Source organism: Dryobates pubescens, chromosome 8 (genome assembly GCF_014839835.1).
Source record: "Dryobates pubescens isolate bDryPub1 chromosome 8, bDryPub1.pri, whole genome shotgun sequence".
Lineage (NCBI taxonomy): Eukaryota > Metazoa > Chordata > Aves > Piciformes > Picidae > Dryobates > Dryobates pubescens.
In genome coordinates, this window is record NC_071619.1 from 12,445,365 (window position 1) to 12,468,353 (window position 22,989).

The following is a 22,989-nucleotide window of genomic DNA, read 5'->3' on the forward strand; positions in this document are numbered from 1 at the left end:
CTGTCTCTCTGGGCGACCTGTTCCAGTGTTTCATTGTAAAGAACTTCCACCTTATGTCCAGCCCAAATCTACCCTGATCCAATTTCAAACCATTGCCCTCATCCCATTGCTACAAGCCCTTCTAAACAGTCAGTTCCAAATGAAAGAGGGATGGGAGAGGATGCTCTGTGTGGATGCATGAACTACGATATGTTTCCTGTTCTGGGGCAAAGTGATCAGAGCAGGGAGCACTTCCAGGCTGCAAGCTGAAAGAGCACTTTCTACCAGTTCTCACTAGAACACCAGCCAGCATTCTCTTGGATGAATGCAGTGCCACAGCCTCTGCCCTGCTCCAGAACCTGCAGAGCCAATGACAAGGAGTCAAGGAAAGGACAGGAGCCATGCTGCTGTGCTGTGAACACAAATTATCACCCAAGCTGGCAGAAAAACATGGGTTCACAGCCAGCTGTTTGCAGTCTGTGCCAAGTGCCTCACACTTGAAGCTGGCTCACTGGAAGAACAGACACCTTTTTTCCTCAACAGTTCCTGGACTTCTGGTCACTTGCAGAGTCTGTGAGGAGGAGCTGGGCAGCCCTGGTGCACAGCAGCTTCCCTCCCTGCTGCATGCCTGCAGACTGGTTGGCCAAGCAGAGAGGCCTCAGACTGGGCTCAGCCTCAGCTGCACTCAGCAACCAAAAAACAAAGTCAAACATGATCTGTTGTCAGTGACTGTGCAGCAGTGAGAGAAAGCAAAACTGACACAAGCTTATCCAAACAACAGGATTACAGTTCCCAGAGACTTGGAGCCTGTGATAATAAGGTTGTTGCTGACCTGGTTAGTGTTCTGTGCTTTTTTAAAAGCACTTGGGGCAGGGGGGGGAAGGAAAAGATATAGAAGCAAAATAAGGAATCCAACACTGGGGGCTGGAAGGGAAAGTTCATACTGCTGAGAGTTTCACTCACTGCCCTGGTGAGAAATAAAAGCAAGGCAGAAAGCTCCCAGAAATGCAAAATGTGTGAGAGTGGGAAGCAAATCAAAACATGGAAGGTTAATAGGGAGAGCTGTGCAATAAAGCCCAGTGACCCCCCACTGGGGCTGAAATAGTTTGGGGTCGTGTCTATAAGACAACCACAGGTTATAGCCTGTGTTAAACACCACTGCAAGTGGTGTCCGGAACACTGGTTTGCATTGGGCTGTCTCCCTGCCAGGAGACAGGAGCCCCACTGACAGGATTTGGTCTCAATCATGCTAAGTGCTCCTCAGCTCAGTGATCCAGTTAGTTGTGACAAGAGGAGAACCACATGGCTAAACAGATGAGGAGATTCCTCTGCCCTGGAGAATGGGACTGCCTGCAGAAAAGGGGCAGATGCTACGTGCTGTGTAAGCCAGCATCCTGGCCCTTACGAGAAGCAACAGAAAGTATGAGCAGAAATGAGCTCCTGGTCTCAGCTGCTGCTGCGAGGGGCCAGGCACCAGCAGTAGGAGATGCCCAATACACCAAGCTCTCCAAGAAGGATGTGGTAGCAGCCTCTACAAGAGGAAAAGGGAGACTCTCAGAAAGGCAGACTGGAGTGGCATTTGATGAGGACACTGATCTTAGGAGAAATTGCAGCTATGGGGTAGAGCACAAGAAAGCAAGACTGTTCAGCTTGCAAGGAGACAGTTTAGCAGGAGTAGTGCAAACACTCTCCAATATGTAAAATGAGGTCAGAAAGAGAACAGTGAGCAATATTGCTCTGGTTCCCCAGGGATGGGGCAAGAAATACTTTGCTTAATCTAAGACAAAGAAGATTTGCACTGGAAAAAAGGGAAATACTTTTACCCATATGGGTTATGAAGCAGCAGAGCAGATCACCTGGGGCCAGTGTGGAGCTGTTTTCACTTAAGGACAGCTTTAGGTTTAAAGAGGAGCTTAGACACAAACTTTGGTCAAGAGCAGTCTAGATGGACTTACCTCTGCTCTAACACAAGCTGGGGAGAGGAGTGGGTGTGGTAACAACACACAAGATGATTCCCACACTTTACAAACCTGTGGTGGGTTTAGGCTATGCCTTTAAAATTTAGTTACAGATTTAGAGCAGAAAAGTAGAAAAATGTAAATAAATCACTATTGGCTGTAAAAAAAAGAAAACAAAAGGTTATCCTCAACAAATTCATTGGATAAATATCTAGAATAAGATGGGCTGTACCTAAACAATTCCTTCCTCTTTCCTGATCTCTGATGGTTTTGCTTTGCTTGGGAGAGATTAACTTGCTTGTTGGAATGGAATGGAATGGAATGGAATGGAATGGAATGGAATGGAATGGAATGGAATGGAACAGAATGGACCAGGCCAGGTTGGAAAAGACCTTTGAGATCATCGAGTCCAACCTATCACCCAACACTATCTAATCAACTAAACCATGGCAACAAGCACCCCATCCAGTCTCTTCCTAAACACCTCCAATGATGGTGACTCCACCACCTCCCCAGGCAGTACATTCTAATGGCCAATCACTCTTCCTGTGAAGAACTTCTTCCTAACATCCAGCCTAAACCTCCCCTGGTGCAGCTTGAGACTGTGTCCTCTTGTTCTGGTGCTGGTTGCCTGGGAGAAGAGACCAACCCCCACCTGGCTACAACCTCCCTTCAGGTAGTTGTAGAGAGCAACAAGGTCTCCCTTGAGCCTCCTCTTCTGCAGGCTAAGCAACCCCAGCTCCCTCAGCCTCTCCTCATAGGGCTTGTGCCCCAAACCCCTCACCAGCTTTGTTGCCCTTCTCTGAACACGTTCCAGCAAGTCAACATCTTTCCTAAACTGAGGGGCCCAGAACTGGACACAGGACTCAAGGTGTGGCCTAATCAGTGCTGAGTACAGGGGCAGAATGATTTCCCTGCTCCTGCTGGCCACACTGTTCCTGATACAGGCCAGGATGCCATTGGCCTTTGTTGGCTGGCCTTGGCTGAAATTGTTTAGTTAAGTCTAACCCACTGCTTTCTCTCTGCTTCTCTCTCTCTTGTGGGACAGGGGAAGGCTGGGGGACGACAGTGGAAGGGCTTCCCTGGTCTCTGACCAGGGGGCTTTTTGTGTTGTTTGTTAATTGCAAATATTGCTCTGACAGACGGCTCAGTTGGTAGCACATAAGACCCTTAATGGGAAGCTTGTGAGTTCAAGCCTGCAGTGGGCACTATTGTCCTCCCTACTCTAGTCATGGGGTCTGTGGTGACAGGTTGGACTCGATGATCTTTGAGGTCTCTTCCAACCTTGGTGATACTGAATACTGAATCTGTATAATATTGTAAATACTGTGTATCTTGTACATATTCATTGCATTCCATTGTAGAGTGTAGTTCTTGCTTGTAAATACAGCTTCAGTTGCTTCTAACTGAGTTGGTCTGGCAAAGTTAATGCTGGGGGAAAACTTCAACCCACCACAAAACCTCTGCCCAGCATTTCTTCTGCTGTGAGAAAGCAGGCAGCTCTGAGCCAACCATCTTAAAAAGTAAGAACAGTTTAAATCAGAGTTAAACCAAATTATCCCTAGCACCAGGGCTCAGCACATGGAGTCAGTGCTCATCTCCCTTTTCTGGGTTGGAAAACTAGACACAGACTCAGGGAAGTGTCAGCCTGTAACAAGGATAACTTCTGAAGCTTCCTGCAATCTGTCCGAGCTGCTCCATCCACAAGGCTACACACCAGGACTCCTCCTAGCTTGTGGTGCAGCAGCCAGCCCAAAACCAGCTGCTAGCCTGGAAGTACCAGACCTCTGCAGAATCACTTATATAAGGGACCAGAACCAGCCTCAGGAAGTGAGCTGAGAGCTGTAACCTTCATTGGTCAAGCAGGTGTAAAGCAAAGCAAGTATCCTCTCTTGCTTCTGTATGGAGCACACTAGGGCCAGAGATGCTTTTAAAATTGTTTCCTCCTTCTCAGCAGATTGGATCCCATTTAACCTACAGACTCTGAAGAAATGGGAAATGCAAGAAATGCTGACATCACCTGGAGAACAATGAGCAAATGAAAGAGTGGATGGCATTCAGCACGTGAGGAAAACATTCAGTTCTAAGTTTTATGTCATTACAGCCAGACATGTGCAACACTATACAGACACTCCTACTTTGCAGCAAGCCCCATCAATTAAACCTGTTTCCAATCAAGAAGCAGCTCTTCAGAAATCTGTACAATGGGAGGAAGGTTTACACTGACTACTACATCTAATTAGAAGTCAAATTAGTGTAATTTCCCCTGCAGAAATCAATCCCTCATCAGACTATTTTGAGACTCTGCTGAAAGCTATTCAACTACAAAGACAGTGAACGCTTGGAAAGATGCTGAGTCTCTTTTCACACATTCCTCCAACTGCAATGAAAGGGTCCAAAAGCTCACATCCAACCACTCATTCTATCAAAGCAGCAGAGATCCCAAATGACATCCCTAAGGGTTCAAAGGAAAAGAAATAAAAAGTGGTAAAAAACTTCCTAACTTCCTTCCTTTAGCCCCTCAAAGGCAGCACAACAGGCCAGAAAACCCAGCTGATAACACACTGCACATCACCTTCTACCACAATGTGGCTGCAGTGTGGCAGGCCTTTGAAAGCTTCTTTGAAAGGGGACTGGGAGAAGAAAGACAATTTTTCTTTGGGATTAACAAGAAAGAGTAGCACTGAGGCAAAGGCAGAGAAGTGAAGCAGTGCATTAGCAAAGCACGTCAAAGGAGTGAGAACAAGATTTCTAAGCATAAAGGAGCCAAGAGAATGGCTCAGGGAAGTTCCTGCTCACCCACTTAATGGGAGCACAGAGAGATGAAAAGGCAGCTGAGAAAGAAAATGGCTCCTGCATGTCATTCCCCACCAAGAAAGATTTGCTTTAATGCAATCCCACAGATAGAGGCAAGAAAAAACAGCAGAATCTGGAAATAATTATTTGTAAACAGATGCTGTCCAAGGAGGCCTGATGGGACCAGCATGAGTTTGGAAACCATACTAGAAACCTGTAGCTCACCATCAGCCCCTGCTCCTTTGGCAGAGCCCACGAAGAGAACTGCAGCAACTTCACTCTGCTGCCTCCATGAAATCCTGCAAACCTCAGCAGTTAAACACAACCCACTGGGGAGGGGGATACTACCCAACAGCAGAACAGGAACAGAGGCCAGAATAAAGCCTCACAAGAAGGAAACCAAGGCAGAAGAGGACATGGGGAAGACAGGGCAGATTAAGGCCTTTTGGAACAATTAATGAAGCCATCAGATACTGTGCACCTAGGGGGAAAAAAAACCACGTGTGGAGGATGGGAATCCAGCTGGGTTTGCTGAAGACAAATCATGACATATCAGGTTGACTTCCTGCTGTGTTGAGGGAATGGCTTAATGGAAAGCAGGGGATTTTCTGTAGCTGTGAGTAAAGAACATTTAATAGGGTCCCAATTCTCAGGGCATCTAGAGAAATGTGGATTACACAGATTCACAACTGGGTCAAATCAGCACATTTAGACAGTAATTATTCAGGCTTTCATATGCTTTTGAGAAGAGGGACCCAGGGGTACATGGACAGGCAGTCTTCAGAAGGGAGTTGAGGAAGGACTGGTTATGCTAAACAGATAATGATGCAAAATTGGGATTTTATAAATACTACTACTACTAATAATAATAATAGTAATAAATCAGGCTACAAATTATTTGAGCTGAAGTCTTTTGTAGCTGTGATGATCTCAGGACTGAGAATGTCATTTTGATCAATTGGCATGATCAGCCTGAGTTTCTGCCAGGCCAAGTGGAAAGTGGGGCACGCAGGAAGCTGAGCAGTTATGTGGCCAAGAGGCTGGGGAAGGAGATGCTGGCTGAGGCAGGCAGGAGCCCTTGGGACAGAACAGATGAAAACAGAAATATGAGTGTGACTTATTTTCAGGGTACAGCAAAAGGAGAAGCCTGTGTCACAGGAAGGCTATGGCCAGATTTCTTCACATGCATTCCAGATATGGTATCCAACAGCAGGGCAGAGAGACAAAAACGGGCAAAAAAAAGAACACAGAAAAATTGCATGAAAGTGATTGCTTTGCTGGTATGCTACTCAACATCAGGGAGGGAATGACCAAAAACTCCCATTAAAAAGTATTCTGCAGAAGACAGCAAATCCATTCATGTGTGCCTGCTCTGGAGCAGAGTAGACAGAGGGAGGCATAACATTCCCAAACTCGTGCAGGCTCGTGACGGAGTGGGCAGGCACCAATTACTCATCAATCAGCAAGGACAGAGCTGGGAGAGAGAATCAGCTCTCAAACTGGTGGAGGAAGCTGACAGAGGTAGAGATCTCTCCCTTTTGCTGTAATGATTCAAAAGTGAAGAAAGCCAGGCTCCTCTCAGATAGCAGCAACTACAACATTCCTTCTTTGGTGATGTGGATGTCAGGCAAGAAAATGTTCCCCTGGGACTCCCTGGAGCAGGGTGAGCAAGCTGGTTTGCTGAAGAATATATACACCAACCCAAATTATTTGGACTCACTTTTGTCTTTGCTATATTGTTTTTGTGAGTCTTCTCCTCTGACAGAAGGAGCCATTTCAGGAGAATGCTTTTGCTTTCTTTGCTTGGGAACCCTATTTTGTGAATGATGGAGGAAAGCAATGAGCAGGCACAGGTACCAGCGGCGCCACATGTTCTGCTCAGTCCCACACTTGGTGGTCCCTTTAACAGCAGCAAAAAGGCTGAGTCCCTCTGTGTGCTAAACCCAAAGCGGCAGCACCGGGCAAATTTGCCACCACAAAGCTCAGTGGATCTCCATGGCAGAAGAGAGAGAGATGGACTGTTCAGCTGCTGGTCTGAGCAGTCTAGTGGTTCCTCTTCCCAGCCATGTATTTCTGGGAAGGGAGCTCCAGAGGGCTTTCAGATCTGCTGAGACATGCAGCGTCTGTTCAGATCCTATTCCTGCCTCGTCTTCGGAGGCAGCCCAGTGGAGTAGCACAGCTGCTCTGCTGTACCCCCAAGTGCACTGCCCAGGCTGTAAGCACAGGCTCTAGTAAAGGGTGGTTGATTCTGCAGAACCAAGGCAGCTTACCAGCTCTTTGAAGAAGGCAGCCTCTTTATGCTGCTCCGAGTAGCGCTCGTACTGGTCCAGCCCGTCCTGCAGCTTCAAGGTCAGCGTGTCATAGTTGGACCGCACCACTTCCAGAACCTGCCACAGACAGCCAAATACAGCACAGGAGTCAGCATCCACATGGCTCAGCAGGGAGCAGCAAGCTTGACGTAGACCACAGCTCTGGCACTTGTTTTTGCAACCCTCATGGCTTTAGCAGCTGATATTTGGCTCATGGCTAATAACACAGAGGTGGCCTCAGAAGTCTCCTAATGCCAGTGAGGAACAGGATTCAAATCTGCAGGATTTCTCTCTTCATAAGAGCAGTGATGAGCCAATATCTGTGACTGGAGAGTAAATCTTATGAAGAGCAACTGAAGGAGCTCAGACTGTTTAGTTTGGAAAAGAGGAGGCTGAGGGGAGACCTCATTGCTCTCTACAACTACCTGAAAGAACGTTGTAGAGAGGCTGGTGCTGGTCTCTTCCCACAGGTGATTAGTGATAGAACAAGAGGGAATGGCCTCAAGCTATAACTGGGTAGGTTTAGACTGAACATTAGGAAAATTTTTTTCACAGCAAGAGTGAAAAAAAGAGTGGTCAGGCATTGGAATGTGCTGCCCAGGGAGGTGGTTGAGTCACCAACCCTGGATGTCTTTAAGGGTTGTTTGGATGTGGTGCCTGAGGATATGGTTTAGGGGTGAACTTTGCAGAGTAGGGTTATTGGTTGGACTTGGTGATCCTGAGAGTCTTTTCCAACCTGAATGTTTCTGTGAGTCTGTGATAGCAGCAGGAGAAGCAGACATGATCTCATTAAATTAAGCAGCTAATTGCCATGTGTACACCCACATGTAACACAGCAGGCACTATGCAAACACAGGTTAGTCTGACTCCATGGCCTTTCCAATGCTAGTTTTGGCAGCAGACCTACCTCCTGGCTATCAAAACACTATTCACAACCTGCTAAACCACCACCTTCTACAGCTGCTCAGCTCAGCTTCCATACAGAGCACTGCACTGCTCTCCAGACAGAAGCAAGCTTCTAATATGCACTAGGAGAAGACCAGCTCTGGTACAGACTCTAGTTTGGGAAGCAGATGGAGACACAAATCCAGGTCTTCCTGATCAGGAGGTATTGTATTACCTGCCTTCACTGCAACCAAAGCACTCCAGCTTACATTACTGCCTTGTTCTGCTCCCAGCACTGGGCAATACTTGCAAATTCTTAGTTACACATCTCTGTTCTATGCAACTATTAATTTGCCTAGCTAGGGAACACCAAGAAGGACTCCCACAATGCTTTTTAGCTTCAAACATTGCATGGACACAGACAGTCCTCAAAGCATTTGCGAGATGCTAAGCAATGATAATCTTCCTACCAGGAACCATATAGCTCAGTGCTCCTGGGCAAAACATATGCTGGAAACAGTTCTCTTACCAACACATGAACTTCCTGCTTAGGCAGATACTATTTAATCTGATTGGTACATAGAATATCAACGTCTAAAGATTGCAGTATATGAACCTCTGATCATGAAAGATCCTAACCAAGGGCACTACATTCTGTAAGGTGCAAAGGAAAAGGGCTCTGGCCCAGGGCATCATAACTCAGAAAGACCCTGTGAAAAGTATTGCAGAGGATTTAAGATAGCAGTGACCAGAACACTAAGGAACCCTTCTACTTCTCCTCTTGTCCTCCCAACAGCACAAACACTACCCTTGATTATCCTTTTAGGGAGCCAACAGCTCCTTCATGTACAGGACTGAATGAAGTCCTTACATCCTTTAAAGAAACCTACACTTGCTTAGAGCTCCTACAAAACCTTGTTTCTCCCAAACTTTACATTTGGCAGTGGTGCACAGAGACACTCAAAAAAAAAACCCCACTGAGAAGCAGGTTAAGACCTGAGGTGACAGAAGCCACAGGGCATCATCCAAATGAGGACTGAGTGTAAAAATAGGTCCCAAAGTAGTTCCCAAGTGAGATGGTTACACAGCAGAGTCTCCTGGCAGCTCAGCTGTCCTCCAGCATTGCAGAGGCAAGCCAGGGGTAGGAATCAGTATTCTGCAACATTATTTAAGAACAGCCTGTCAGTGTCCTGCTGTTGCAAGAGAATGCAGCCTCCTCTCCAGCACTCATTTGCTAATGCTGTTTGTCAGCTTCACCGGCAGAGAAGACCCCCCTGCAATGACAGCCATTGCCAAACTCAGCCTGGCCTTGTTCCTGTTTGCAGGAGCTGCAAGAAGTATCACAGAGCCAAGAGCAATGATGAAAGAAAGCCTCCTGGCCACAGAAATTATTTACTCTAGGATGCAACTATCCCCTAGGGATGGGGAGTAGTATAATGCACCTTCTTCTGAGCAACAAAGAATCTATCAGCTTGTACAAATCACAGAACTATCTTCCTGTCAGTCTGAGGAAGCCAAGTTGACCAAAATGAGTAAGCTGCAGGGGAGAAATGTTTTTTGAAAGGTGAGGAGTAGAACAGGCTTCTCCAGCAGTAACTCAGAGTGGGGGCATTTTACCCAGGGCTACCCCACTGCCCCAGAAGCCTCCCTAGGGCTCCTCTTCACTCCCCTGTGCCCTCATACACACAGCCATGCACAGTGTTACATGGGTGTCCCCAGACAATGGATGTACATGCTTGCCCATGACAAATGAGGATTCCTCCTTGCTAGCTATGAGTAGACAGCTCTTCAAATGCCCAACAGAAGCATCCTCAAAACATGGTAGGAGCAGTAAACTCCAAGGGCAGCAGTGAGCTCTGTAATCAGTACCCTTTAAATCAGCCCTCCCATGCCACCTTTGAAAGGCAGCTAAGAACTCCGGTACTCTAGGAGAAGAACAGATAATGAGCAAGCCCCAAAGTCTCTGCTGTGTAACCCACTGCTTCATGGAATCTCTGCACTGAACTTGAGATGAGCTTATCCCTTTAGCTACACATTTTCATTGGCTCCCACTCCTTAGATCCTTTAATTATGAAACAGAACTTAAAAAGAAAGGGTAAGTTTAAAATAAACAGCTTCTCCTCACTGTCTGATAATTTCCCTTTCTTGCTGCTGCTGAGAGGAAAAATGCTATGTGGGATCCGAGATAAACCCACTCACAGATCATTTCACTTCATACCTCACAATGGAGAGAAACTGTTACTGAGATTAGGACCTGCAATCCTTGAGATGATTTCATCTGCTCTTTAAGATGTAGCTGCTAGACAGAGAAGAGGTTAAAGAGCAGCAGAAGGTATTAAGAGCATCGCACATGAACGTTTGAAATGCACAGATGACAAAACCCTGCATCCTCTGTGTAACAGAAGATTATGTGTTAATCACAGAACGTTAGGGGCTGGAACAGACCTTGAAAGATCATCCAAGCCCAACCCCCTGCCAGAGCAGGATCACCGAGAGTAGGTCACACACGAACGTGTCCAGGTGGGTTTTGAATGTCTCCAGAGAAGGATGTGTTAGCATCCTTTGTCCTTCCTCCACACTGCTTGGACTTTTGTCCAGGAAAACTAGTGCAGGAAGAATGCCCTTTTGAGTTAAACACATGAGGTCTTTATCTGCACCCTTCTGTCAGAGGAACTGAATTTTGAGATTAAAGCATTTCTCCTTCAAGGTCTTGTCCAGCCTGGTCTTCCTGGAAGTCCCTATGGCAGACTAGAAAACATCGCTGCCAAGATGGTGAGGTATGAATGACTTCAAGGAGGAGAGTTTTAGCTGAACTTTTCCACACCATTTTTAAATAGGTCTTTCAGTTTTCAAAACCTCCCAAGCACCTGGAAGAACACCACTTCCAGTGCCAGGCACAGTGGGCTACAGCTGATCTCCAAAGAGCTTGATGTGACACTTCTCAGAGGGCAAGGACAATCATGCAGGGCAAACTGGTTTTTCAGAAACCACTTCACTGGAGCTTTACAGTGGGGGGAAAAAAAAAAATCAAGTGAAGAGCAGTCACAACCTAAATCTTTCTCTCTTTTTTTTGGTAGGTTACCTTAGGGGGAATCAGAGTCTTAAAAAAAGCAGCGTGACAGAAGTGAGCAACTTGGACATGGTCAATACAAGAAAAGTGAAGTCTGCTGAATTCCTTTCCTGCAGTTACCTGTAACAGCCCTTGAGGCTACATTCGCTCATTCACTCCACTGCAACAAACCAGAAGTCAGTGGAGCTCCATCACTGTAATTTAAAGATAATTTGCTATCCAATTAACCCCCTGCCCCACCATTCTCTCAGTGACTGCTTTGCAAAAGTTCCAGAGAAGCGTTAGCAATGCAGGTCCCTTCGTACGTGTTCCCAGACCGACGCTTCAGGAGCTGCTCTGAATAGCAAGTGCTTTCTGTGGCACTCAGGCTTCAGCTTCCTCCTGTAGCCACAACTGCCTCTGCCCCATAATCCTCCTTCCCCAGTAACACCCACAACCTACAAGCAGAGGTAATGGTCTGTATCAGGAATAGTGTGGCCAGCAGGAATGGGGAAGTCATTCTGCCCCTGGACTCAGCACTGGTTAGGCCACACCTTGAGTGCTGTGTCCAGTTCTGGGCCCCTCAGTTTAAGAAGGACATTGAGACACTTGAATGTGTCCAGAGAAGGACAACAAAGCTGGTGAGAGGTCTCGAGCACAAGCCCTATGAGGAGAGGCTGAGGGAGCTGGGGTTGTTTAGGCTGGAGAAGAGGAAACTCAGGGGAGACCTTATTGCCCTCTACAACTTTCTTCACAGAAGGGGTGACTGACCATTGGAATGGGCTGCCCAGGGAGGTGGTGGAGTGACCATCACTGGAAGTGTTTAAAAAGAGACTGGATGAGGCACTTAGTGCCATGGTTTAGTTGATTAGATGGTGTTGGGTGATAGGTTGGACTTGATGATTTCAAAGGTCTTTTCCAACCTGGTTCATTCTGTATTCTGTAACATACTGGGGGGGGTGGCTCTGGCTTCCAACAGAGGGGCTCAGCTCTCCACAGCATTTCACCTGTGCCATGCTACTGCACCCAAAGGAACAAGATTGTTTCAAAGTTTTGGGCTCCTTAGTTTGCTGTATCCAGTAGCTCATCACTCCCTTGCAAACCAGATGGACAACCTCCAGAAGGTCAATGGATTCTTGTGGACACAAGCTCCGAAACTGGTTCCTTCCAAACAACTGCCCCACCCCCAAATTTTCCACATTCAAGCCAGCCCATGCTTTGCTGTGCCACTCTCTAGACAGCCTTCTTCCTTGCTGACTGAATTGCTGCACTCCCTGAGGAGAGACCAGACCTTCTTGAGGAGCATGTCCTGGGGAAACAAGGGAATTACATGCAGCAGCCCCCAGTCCCCATCCTGCCCAGCAGAACACAACCATCATTAACAGCAAAGGCAGAGATGAATCTACCCTAGCAATGCAATCTAATGGGCAACACACAGAACAGAGGCCATCTTTCTGGCAGACATGGTAGGCTTCATTGCTTAGTAACTTCTGAACTTGGAGAATCTTTCATCACCTGCAACTGCAGTCACAGCCTTATTAGAACTTAAAATTAGAGAGTGGCACCAATTTACACCACCCAGAAAAGGACCTGCTAGTAGGTAGGTTCTTAGAAACATGCATGGGTAATGATCAAAAAAGAAAGGAAAAGCAGAAGCAAGAAGCAAGGTCTCTAAGCTGTTTTGGTTTTTTTTAATCAGCAGAGGAAAGGACAGGAACACAAATCAGTCAGCACCACCTGGACCTTGCTAAAGCATCTCCACACCCATGAGACAATCATTGCCTACCAGGACACAGAAGCAGTTGGAAAAGAATTGACTGAATGATCAATCAAAAGGCCAAACCCCCCCAACCCTAGCAACCCCTAGGTTAAAATGCATTTAATTCCCACACCAACTGTATGTCACTCACAAGGGTGTGGTGGGAGAAAGCTCTCCAGATGAGGCCTTGCAAGCCCCCCCCCAGGGCTGAAAAGCTGGGCACTTCTGGCCTAGCTGTCCCATGCTGCAGCAGCCAGTCTATGGTGTATGTAATGACAACCCATGGCCAGTGCTACTGCACAGACCCAGCATAAGGGCCAAGGGCAGATGAAGACAGACAAATATGCCTTTTGTCCTCTTTATGAAGGATGCAGAGTGCCTGGCACTGACTGTGTACTGAGGAAATTACAGCAACTTCACCCCTGAAACCTCAGCAAAGCCCAAGATACCAGGAGCAAACCCAGCAGTCTGTCCCCTCAGCTCAAAGGGGAGCTGAGGCTGTAGGAAGCTTTCCCTTTTCTAACAGAAACCTGATGTGCATTTAACATTGGAGTCTTCAAACTGGCTTGTTTGCTCCAGGTTTAGTTCAAATCTTCCCCTTATTCTCCCTCACTAATCTCTAAATGCAACTGATACAGTCCCAGAGTGTTTCTCCTGGTGAATTCAACTGAATAGCAACACTGCTGATTGAAATGAAAAGGCTGCTGCCACCTGGACTATGAAAGGGCTATTGCCTCTCCACTGCCAAATAACTGACCCACATTTTACAATGGTATCTTCTAATTAATAGGGAAAATGTTTTGGGTTCTGTTGTCTGGATTTTTTTCCCCTCAAATGGCATCACGCTTTTTATAGAGCAACTTCAAGTTGCTGATGCAGGCTGGAGTCTCTGCTAGAATTAATCACCAGAAGTGCCACAGACAAAGCACATAACTAAATAATTACAAGTTAAATAAAAGAACCCCCACACACAGCTGCCACATTTCCCAACAAACTCTGCCCAGATCCCCTCTGCACTCAGCTCCTTCTCCTCCTTTGCAGGCTGCAGGAGCCGAGTCCAAAGGAAGGATCCACTAGAGTGCCAGTGCTACACACATGTGCTGGAAGCCATTCATGCTGGCTTCAAGAAAAGCACCCACCCTAGGACAAGAGCTTTTGCCTGACCCAACACACCTTTGCAGCTAGCCTGGAGCTGATGCTTCAGCATCATCCCTCATCCTCAAAATGATGAAGTCATGACTATTAACTCCATGTTCGTGAATGCTAAGAGGAAGAGGAGGATGATGTTGCTATGACAATCTAATAACTCAGACTCCAAAGACATACTGTGCATACAGTACCCTTCTATGGATCCAGAGGATGCAGAGTGAGTCTGGTGTACAAGGTGGGAAAGACAATACTTTGGGCTTGAAACTCAAATGTAATCATGCTCCGTATGTGCAAGATATGCAGCACTTTGTCATTCCTGCTCCAGTGTCCCAGTTTTCCTGCATCAAGCAGCTGCTGTTTGTACTACATGCAAGTGAAGGACCTATGGCCCTCTCCTGCTGTGGGCTGAGAGCATAAGGCTGCTCAGACTAAGTCTGTAAGACAGCCCCCACCAACTCACACAACTGTCACTCTCAGAATAGGATGCAGCACCAAGTAGGGACACATTTTTCCAACAGTAAAAAGCTGTTACCCCAAAAGATTAAGTGACAATAACCAAGGGCAAATTTCTCCTCTGAAGTATGAAAACAGGACTGCAGTGATGCAGATGCATCAGCAATGCTGGACAGTAAGACCCAAGCAATCTGTTCAAATCACAGGGGGAAGAAATGCCTGCAGAGGTGAGCGCAGCTGCCTGTGAGTCCCAGTATGGCACAGGGCCACAAATACATGCTCCAGTTCCTGACTGTGGAGAAACAAAAGCTGAGGGGAGTCATGAGTGCCTCTTGCTCAGTATCTGGAGCTGGATAGATGGAGAAAGCTGAGCAGCATGCAGCAAGATGAGTGAGCCCAGAAGTGAAGGTGCCTCACCCTGCTTCCCACTGCTAAGGTGGGTGCAGGGACCCCTTGCACACAGTTCCCACTGGGTTACTCAGACACTCTGGCTTTGCCTATTATCTTCCTTTGCTCAGCTCACTGAGTATTAGCCAGGATACACAGTGTCTAGGAGCCCAGAAGCAAACACCCTTTGCCCATCAGTCAGCCTTTTGTCCCTGACAGTCTCTTCTGGCAGTCCTCTGTGTTCACCGCACAACTCTGCATACAACCAAACACAAGGGAAAACTAACTCTCCACATCCCAGATCCTTCCTAAGGGCTGCTTTTATACACTTGCAGTGGAAGGTTATTGAAATCCAGGCCTTGCCACTTCTCTACACAAGGTAAAAGGTTTTGTTCATACATAAAATATGATGATTGTTATTATTATTATACTTAGCCACATCACAGAGGGACGTTTCACACCACCTTCTCCTAACAGCACAGAGTCATTCTGTTGGGCTCAGATGATATACAGTAGCTCAGATGATATACAGTAGCTCAGAGAGATCTGTGATTTTTAAAGGGAAAAGCCTCCAAAGTTGACAGTTTCTATCCATGGAGTAGGAGGGTTTAGTTACAGTCTTTCTCCTGTGCCCACAGGTGCCTCTTTTAAAGAGAAGTAATTCAGAAGCTCACTCGGAGGATGACTGTCGTTGTCTGAACTCTGCTGGCAGATATGGTGCCCTGTTTTGGGATGAGATTTATCCATTCCAGAAATGCTTTAAACCCACAATCCATTAGAAGCCCTAGAGTATTCACCTCTCTTTAATGGTGGGAAAAGACTCACTGATGCAAGTGCTCTGGAAATCACACAGCTTTCAGAAACACCCTGAAGTCCAAACTGTTACCAACTCCATCCAAAAGCTCAATGTGATGCCCATTCCAAGCTCACATGGGACAGGCCTTCACAAGAGTCAACACTTAATTTCTGAAGCTGAAAGGCTGCAAAGAATGACAAAGACAAATAGCAAGAAACAACCAGCCACACACATACAATAGCATAGCATAGCATGGCATGGCATAGCATAGCATAGCACAGCATAGACCAGGTTGGAAAAGACCTTTGAGATCATTAAGTCCAGCCTATCACCCAACACCATCTAATCAACTAAACCATGGCACCAAGCACCCTATTCAGTCTCTTCCTAAACACCTCCAGTGATGGTGACTCCACCACCTCCCCAGGCAGCCCACTCCAATGGCCAATCACTCTTTCTGTGAACAACTTCTTCCTAACATCCAGCCTAAACCTCCCTTGGTGCAGCTTGAGACTGTCCCCTCTTGTTCTGGTGCTGGTTGCCTGGGAGAAGAGACCAGCTCCCTCCTGGCTACAACCTCCCTTCAGGTAGTTGTAGAGAGCAGTAAGGTCTCCCCTGAACCTCCTCTTCTCCAGGCTAAGCAACCCCAGCTCCCTCAGCCTCTCCTCTTAGGGCTTGTGCTCCAAACCCCTCAGCAGCTTTGTTGCCCTTCTCTGGACACGTTCCAGCAACTCAACATCTTTCCTAAACTGAGGGGCCCAGAACTGGACACAGTACTTGAGGTGTGGCCTAACCAGTGCTGAGTTCAGGGGCAGAATGACCTCCCTGCATAGCTTCTAGGGGGACTTCATTTTTAAGATGTATAAACAAACAGAAGGCACCTATGTGGTGGATAACCCAACAGCCTTGTGTAGCCACCACTAGGGCTAGAGAGTCCTGTGCTACATGTACGACACCCTCTGAGCTCCAGGAGTCAGATACTTAAAAGCCTACTTACCTCACCAGAAAGATTATGCCATGAGTACTTCTATTTCAGAGTAATTTCAAGAAGTCATGTCTACACAAAGCTTATGCCACGAGTTCTACTTCAGAGCAACTTCAAGAAGTCATGTCTACACATATGACAGCTCTCATAGGTGTTAAATGCACTCTGCTCAACTCATTTGGGTTTGCAGCACTGGAACAAAAATGCACTTGGCTCACACTGCTTTGTCTCCAGACCAGCCTGCTTTGCTAAGTTTCACAGGATCACAGCATGTTAGGGTTTGGAAGGGACCTCTGAAGATAACACTGAGTCCAACCCCCCTGCCAGAGCAGGACAACAGAATCTAGCACAGGTCACACAGGAACACGTCCAGATGGGTCTTGAAAGTCTCCAGAGAAGGAGACTCCACAACCTCTCTGGGCAGCCTGTGCTCTGTGATCCTCACAGTGAAGAGTTCCTCCTCATGTTGAGGGGGAACCTCCTGTGTTGTAGTTTATATCCATTACCCCTGGTCCTATCAGAGCCAGCCCTCAGATATTCATAAACATTTCTTAAATCACCTCTCAGCCTTCTTCAGACTAAAAAGCTCCAGGGCTCTCAGCCTCTCCTCACAGAGGATGTGCTGCAGTCCCTTCATCATGCTGGTAGCTCTCCGTTGGACTCTCTCAAGCAGATCCCTGTCCCTCTTGAACTGGGGAGACCAAAACTGGATGCAATATTCCAAAGATAGTCAGCGAGTTTATACCGATCTGCATATCCCACCTGCCTCAAAGAACCTGGCAGGCACTGTGGGGTCTTGTGTGCTCTTCCCCAGGCTGCAGGGACAGGGTCTGAAGACAAATTACAGGAGGCAATTCTGTGTTACTCAAGGGAAGAGAATCAGTTCAGAGAGTGTCTGCCAAGAGGACGAGCATCCACGTACCGCACAATGCTGGCGCTTCCAAAGCACAGGCAGGGCAAAGAAGTCAAAGATCCTGAAACAAATTATCTTTAAAATGAGGAATTACTGAAATCTGCCAGAGCAGACTTTTAGATTTACATAGGGAAATCTCTCAGAAACTGAATGAGGCCCACTAAGCTTGGCCACCGTTAGAAATGTTGTGAGGAGAGCCCGCAGCATATGGAAGGGCAGGAGCATCAAACCATGAGACGGATAGATTTGCTATTTTGGACTTACAGCCCATTTTGGAGCTGTGAACTCTTATCTCCAGCTGGTGGCATTTATGAAAACATTTCTCACTGCTAGGTATGTGAAAGCACTTGCAACTCTGCCAAAGCTCGAAATGCACCGCAGACAGCCAGGGACCGGACCGTTAATTTTTGTATTTCCCCGTGGTGCTTACAATTAACTTAAGTGCTCAAATGTGATGGGCTGCTCCAGGAGAGGCTCTTTATCTACCAGCTGCATTCTAGCACAGCAGTGAATCATCTGCTGTCACCAAAGCATAAGACAGGGGGACGGGAACCTCCTTATGCTCACTGAGCAGAGCCCACATAGATGAATGTTGTGATTTCAGTACAGCCTTCTTTATTTGTCCAGAGAAGGGCAACAAAGTTGGTGAGGGGCTTGGAACACAAGCTCTGTGAGGAGAGGCTGAGGGAGCTGGGGTTGCTTAGCCTGCAGAAGAGGAGACTCAGGGGTGACCTTATTGCTCTCTACAACTACCTTAAGGGAGGTTGTAGACAGACAGAGGTTGGTCTCTTCTCCCAGGCAACCAGCACCAGAATAAGAGGACACAGTCTCAAGCTGTGCCAGGGGAGGTTTAGGCTGGAGGTTAGGAGGAAGTTCTATACAGAGAGAGTGATTGCCCATTGGAATGTGCTGCCTGAGGAGGCAGTGGAGTCACCATCACTGGAGGTGTTCAGGAGGAGACTTGATAGGGTGCTTGGTTTCATGGTTTAGTTGGTTGGGTGGTGTTGGATGGTAGGTTGGACACAATGATCTTGAAGCTCTCTTCCAACCTATTCCATTCTATTCCATTCCATTCTATTCCATTCCATTCTATTCTATTCCATTCCATTCTACTCCCTTCCATTCTACTCCCTTCCATTCTACTCCATTCCATTCCACTCCATTCCATTCCACTCCATTCCCTTCCATTCCATTCCATTCTATTCACAGAAGACCTGGTCCCCCTGGACACAGAGACTTAAAGAAAACAAAAATCACCAGCAGCTCTCCAGCACCAGTTCACTGACTAATGTAAGACCAGCAACCTTGGTACCCAAAACAAGATAAAAGAGTCTAAGTTGTGAGCTGCTGCCCCAGCTGAACCGAGAAGCCAGAACACACAAAGCTGCTGTAAAAATCAAAGCAAGCTACAAGACCTGAAAAATAGTAGTTGAAGATTTTAAGAAAGGTCTGAAAAAACCCTTTTTAGGGCCAGTGGCCAGAAAGAATCCTGGCAAATGTTGAAACCCAAATACACAATTTTCAGTTCAGATTGCCTCAACAAAGCTACAACAGGATCCCTAAAATACACATGGGGAAATGAATTCCCAGTAAACAAATTCTAATTTGCCCAGAGGACAGTTGGCTCAGAAATCAGGCTGTCTAGAGAACAGATAAGACAGGGTATGCAACAAAAACCTTCCTGTTCAGTCAAACCCCAACAGAAGCAAGCAGACTTCCCAGTTCAAAGAAACCAAAACCTAGCCAAGTCCAAGTGAAAAATCAATGGGGACTCTCATTCTCCTTATGGTCTAACCAAATATCTGCAGTCACAGGGAGTTTCTAGAACTATGTCACCTGGTCAGGTTCACAGCAATCAGTGGAGGAGAGCTTGTGCTCCTCACACAGCCATCATGGACTTCTGCATGATGGAATGGAATGGAATGGAATGGAATGGAATGGAATGGAATGGAATGGAATGGAATGGAATGGAATGGAATGGAATGGAATGGAATGGAATGGAATGGAATGGAATGGAATGGAATAGACCAGGTTGAAAGAAACCTTCAAGATCATTGCATCCAACCCATCAACCAACACCATCTAATCAACTAAACCAAGCACCTTATCAAGTCTCCTCCTAAACACCTCCAATGATGCTGACTCCACCACCTCCCCAGGCAGCCCATTCCAATGGGCAATCACTCTGTGTAGAATTTCTTCCTAACATACAGTCTGAATCTCCTCTGGTGCAGCTTGAGACTGTGTCCTCTTGTTTTGGTGCTGGTTGCCTGGGAGAAGAGACCGACCCCCACCTGGCTACAACCTCAGTTACAGACTGACTTAGGGAAAAAAAAGGCAAAACTCACCAGAGCTCTGACTTGAAGATCAAGTCAAATGAAGAGAGGACACAGACACTCCAAAACACTTTGGAGCTCATCAGGCATTTGTTTGTTTGGGGTTTTTCCCCTCCTTTTTCCTTCACAGCAGCTAGCAAACAAACAGCCTCTATGAACTGTACTATTGCAGCCCTGGGTGTGACACATGCTGAGAAAATGCAGATGCTAATCTATTTTATTATTACTTAAAAAAACATTCAGAAATCTTGTTGAACTTGGTTTGCACAACATGAATAAATTTAACTAAAGGAAAACAGCAAAACTACATGACAATAGACTGAAAAAAACGTGGCCACAAACCAAGTGGATGCTGTCATGTTTAAAGTAAGTGGAAACAACATAGGACATCCCAAAGAAAGACCCAGGTGGAACTGGGGCAGGAAGGTAGGCCTTTGGAAAGGCAAAGCTTAGAAAGATCAGCTCCATAGCTCCTGCTTACATTTAAGCAACTGAACAGTGACAACAGAAGGCCAGCTGTTAATGGCTAATGGCTAATAACGGAAGCGATAAAAAGGCTTCATAATTCAGAGGCTTAAGGAGGTGCAAGGAAGCCAAGAAAAAGGAAATCCAGAGCTCACTTGCCTAACTGATCACATGTGGAATACACACTGAAGTCCATTCTAAGATGGGGAAAACAAAAGCTTTTGAATGTAAGCAAGAAGTCTGAATAGCCAAGAAATCAGATAAACAAATCTGAGCACAAGCCCTATGAGGAGAGGCTGAGGGAGCTGGGATTGTTTAGCCTGGAGGAGAGGAGGCTCAGGGGAGACCTTATTGCTGTCTACAGCTACCTGAAGGGAGGTTGTAGACAGGAGGGAGTTGGTCTCTTCTCCCAGGCAACCAGCACCAGACCAAGAGGACAGAGTCTCAAACTGCACCAGGGGAAGTTTAGGCTTGAGGTGAGGAGAGTCATTCACCTCACCATTGGAATGTGCTGCCCAGGGAGGTGGTGGAGTCGCCGTCCCTGGAGGTGTTCAAGAGGGGATTGGATGTGGCACTTGGTGCCATGGTCTAATCATGGGGTCTGTGGTGACAGGTTGGACTTGGTAATCTTTGAGGTCTCCTCCAACCTTGGTGATACTGTGATCCTGTGAAATCACTGTTTGATTATCTGAACTATTCTGCAGTTCCACAGTTGTTCTGAAGTAAGGGCACTCGAATCAATACACAAGATTTCATACATGGGCTGTCACAGACTTACATGGTGACAACACAAGGTTCCTGATTTATTTTTGCACTAATAATTTTTAATTCATTATTGGCCTTCCTGACCACTGTTGAGCCTTGAGCCAACATTTCCAGGCCTATCACAGTGACTCCAAGAGTCCTCTCCTGCATGGCACTATCTAGGAGACTCTCCTACAGCTTAGTGACTCTAAGGGACTCATAAATTCGATCTGCAAAACTGCCTTCTGAAGATGCAGCCCAAAGTAAATAGAAGATCTGTAGCCAACTGGTGAGCTGCAAATAGCTCGAGCTGCAAACAGCTAGAAAAGCTGTAGTAGCAGTATGCTAAGATAGCCAGCTAATAAGGAAAGGTGGGCAGTGCTTGGAAGTTTGTGTGACTCAACCCACATAAAAGTTGTAGTTACTAAGGCTTTTGCAGATCTGGAGTTGGAACAGACAGCTATAAGCTACTGGATGATCCTTAAAAACAGAAAATCCTGTAGTGAAAAGGGAACTTCTGTTACAACATGTCTGCTCTAAGGCTACAGTTCCAAAAGTGACCAAAATCAATCTAAGTGCAGGTCACAAATGGCAATACAAAGTCAGGAGTTCCTTCTTCAAAGGCACTTACTGCAGAAACAAGACATTCAAATGTGCAACTGAGAAGTCTCTTCGTTCTGGGCACAAGAACTGAGGGTGCTGATGAGCAGGCACAGTGCTACCTCAGCAGTAATTGAGAAGGTGTGAAGGAAGAGATGATTGCCCCCCAGATACTGAGAATGCACCTGTGTAAGTCAAGTTCATAAGAACTGTGACAGTGATGAAATTATTACCAAGACAATGGGATCAAATCCGTCCCAATTAAGTGGCTCCTCACAAACCCCAACCACACTTTTGGATCCTACTCTGCACAGCACAGCTGGAGGAGAGGGAAAACACAAAGTCTGTGATGACAGCAGAAATACAAACTCCAAATAATTTCTGAGCTTACATGCTGAAGGAGTGAAGCTTGTTAACATTTTAACTTGTTAAATTATTCCCTTTTGTGCTCTTGGAATGTGTCATTCCTTTTAAACTCCATCTGGGCAATGACCAGAGCTGAAACAGAATGAGACCAGTTATGGTTGGAAGCATTCATGGACAGCACAGAAAATGCCTTTTTTGCCTTTAAAAACAGAGCTACTTAAAGCTGACTGCTAAGTTAATTCAAAAGGAATATTTAAATGGTTATTGGGTCAGCTGGGAAAACAGAGGCTACTACCCAAGATAATCATTACCAAGGGCTGATGAGATGCTAAACACTGTGAGCTGAGACACTTTCTGAAGGCTAGAGAAGTACAGGAGAGCTGGCCAACAGACAGTCAGCAAGGCAAATCTGAGAGGGAGCAGAGACTTGGGCATGGACCACACACAGAAAACAGGTCAGAGGTTTCTGAGAAACCAAACAGTCTGCTGCTTATTCCTGCCCTTCTCAGGAAAAGGAGACCATGTCCATTCTCTGCAATAAACACAGAGGCACCAAAAGTTGCTGACAGAGTTATTCCACTGTGTTTTCCAGTCATTTATCCAAGATAATAGCCACGTTTCTGAAGAAGGATTCCTGCCACAGTTAAGTGGCATCTTGCAATCCAAAGGTATTTGGAGGACGAAAAGGGCTCATGTACCTGGGAACTCAGTGTTAGTTCCTGCAACATCTGTTCTGCCTAGATCCTTATAGCATCAGACCTACCACCTCTTCAGCACCAGCTTTCTCACAGTCCACACAGGATCACACAGAATCACAGAATCAACCAGGTTGGAAAATACCTCACAGATCATCGAGTCCAACCTACTACCTAACACCTCCTGACAACTAAACCATGGCTTCAAGCGCCACGTTGTGCTGGGTTACACTCATCCTGGGGGGCAGGGTTGCGAGAGCCCTGCTTCCCCCAGGGGACAAAGGAAACCTGGATCCAGGTGGACATGGTTTCTCCCTCCTGGGCAGAGGGGTCCCCTGGGTTTAAGTTGGTCTGTTCTGCTCCCC

The 22,989-nt window shown here is 46.6% G+C and overlaps 1 protein-coding gene across 1 annotated transcript in view; it reads right to left on the reverse strand.

Moving 5' to 3' along the window:
- The window catches only part of LOC128897393 (armadillo-like helical domain-containing protein 3), a 42,345-nt gene that overhangs the window by 1,785 nt on the left and 17,571 nt on the right, over nucleotides 1-22,989 (reverse strand). The window contains exon 2 of the mRNA XM_054163934.1: nucleotides 7,004-7,120. Coding sequence (XP_054019909.1) covers nucleotides 7,004-7,120 — 117 coding nt within the window. The remainder of the gene's footprint in view (nucleotides 1-7,003; nucleotides 7,121-22,989) is intronic.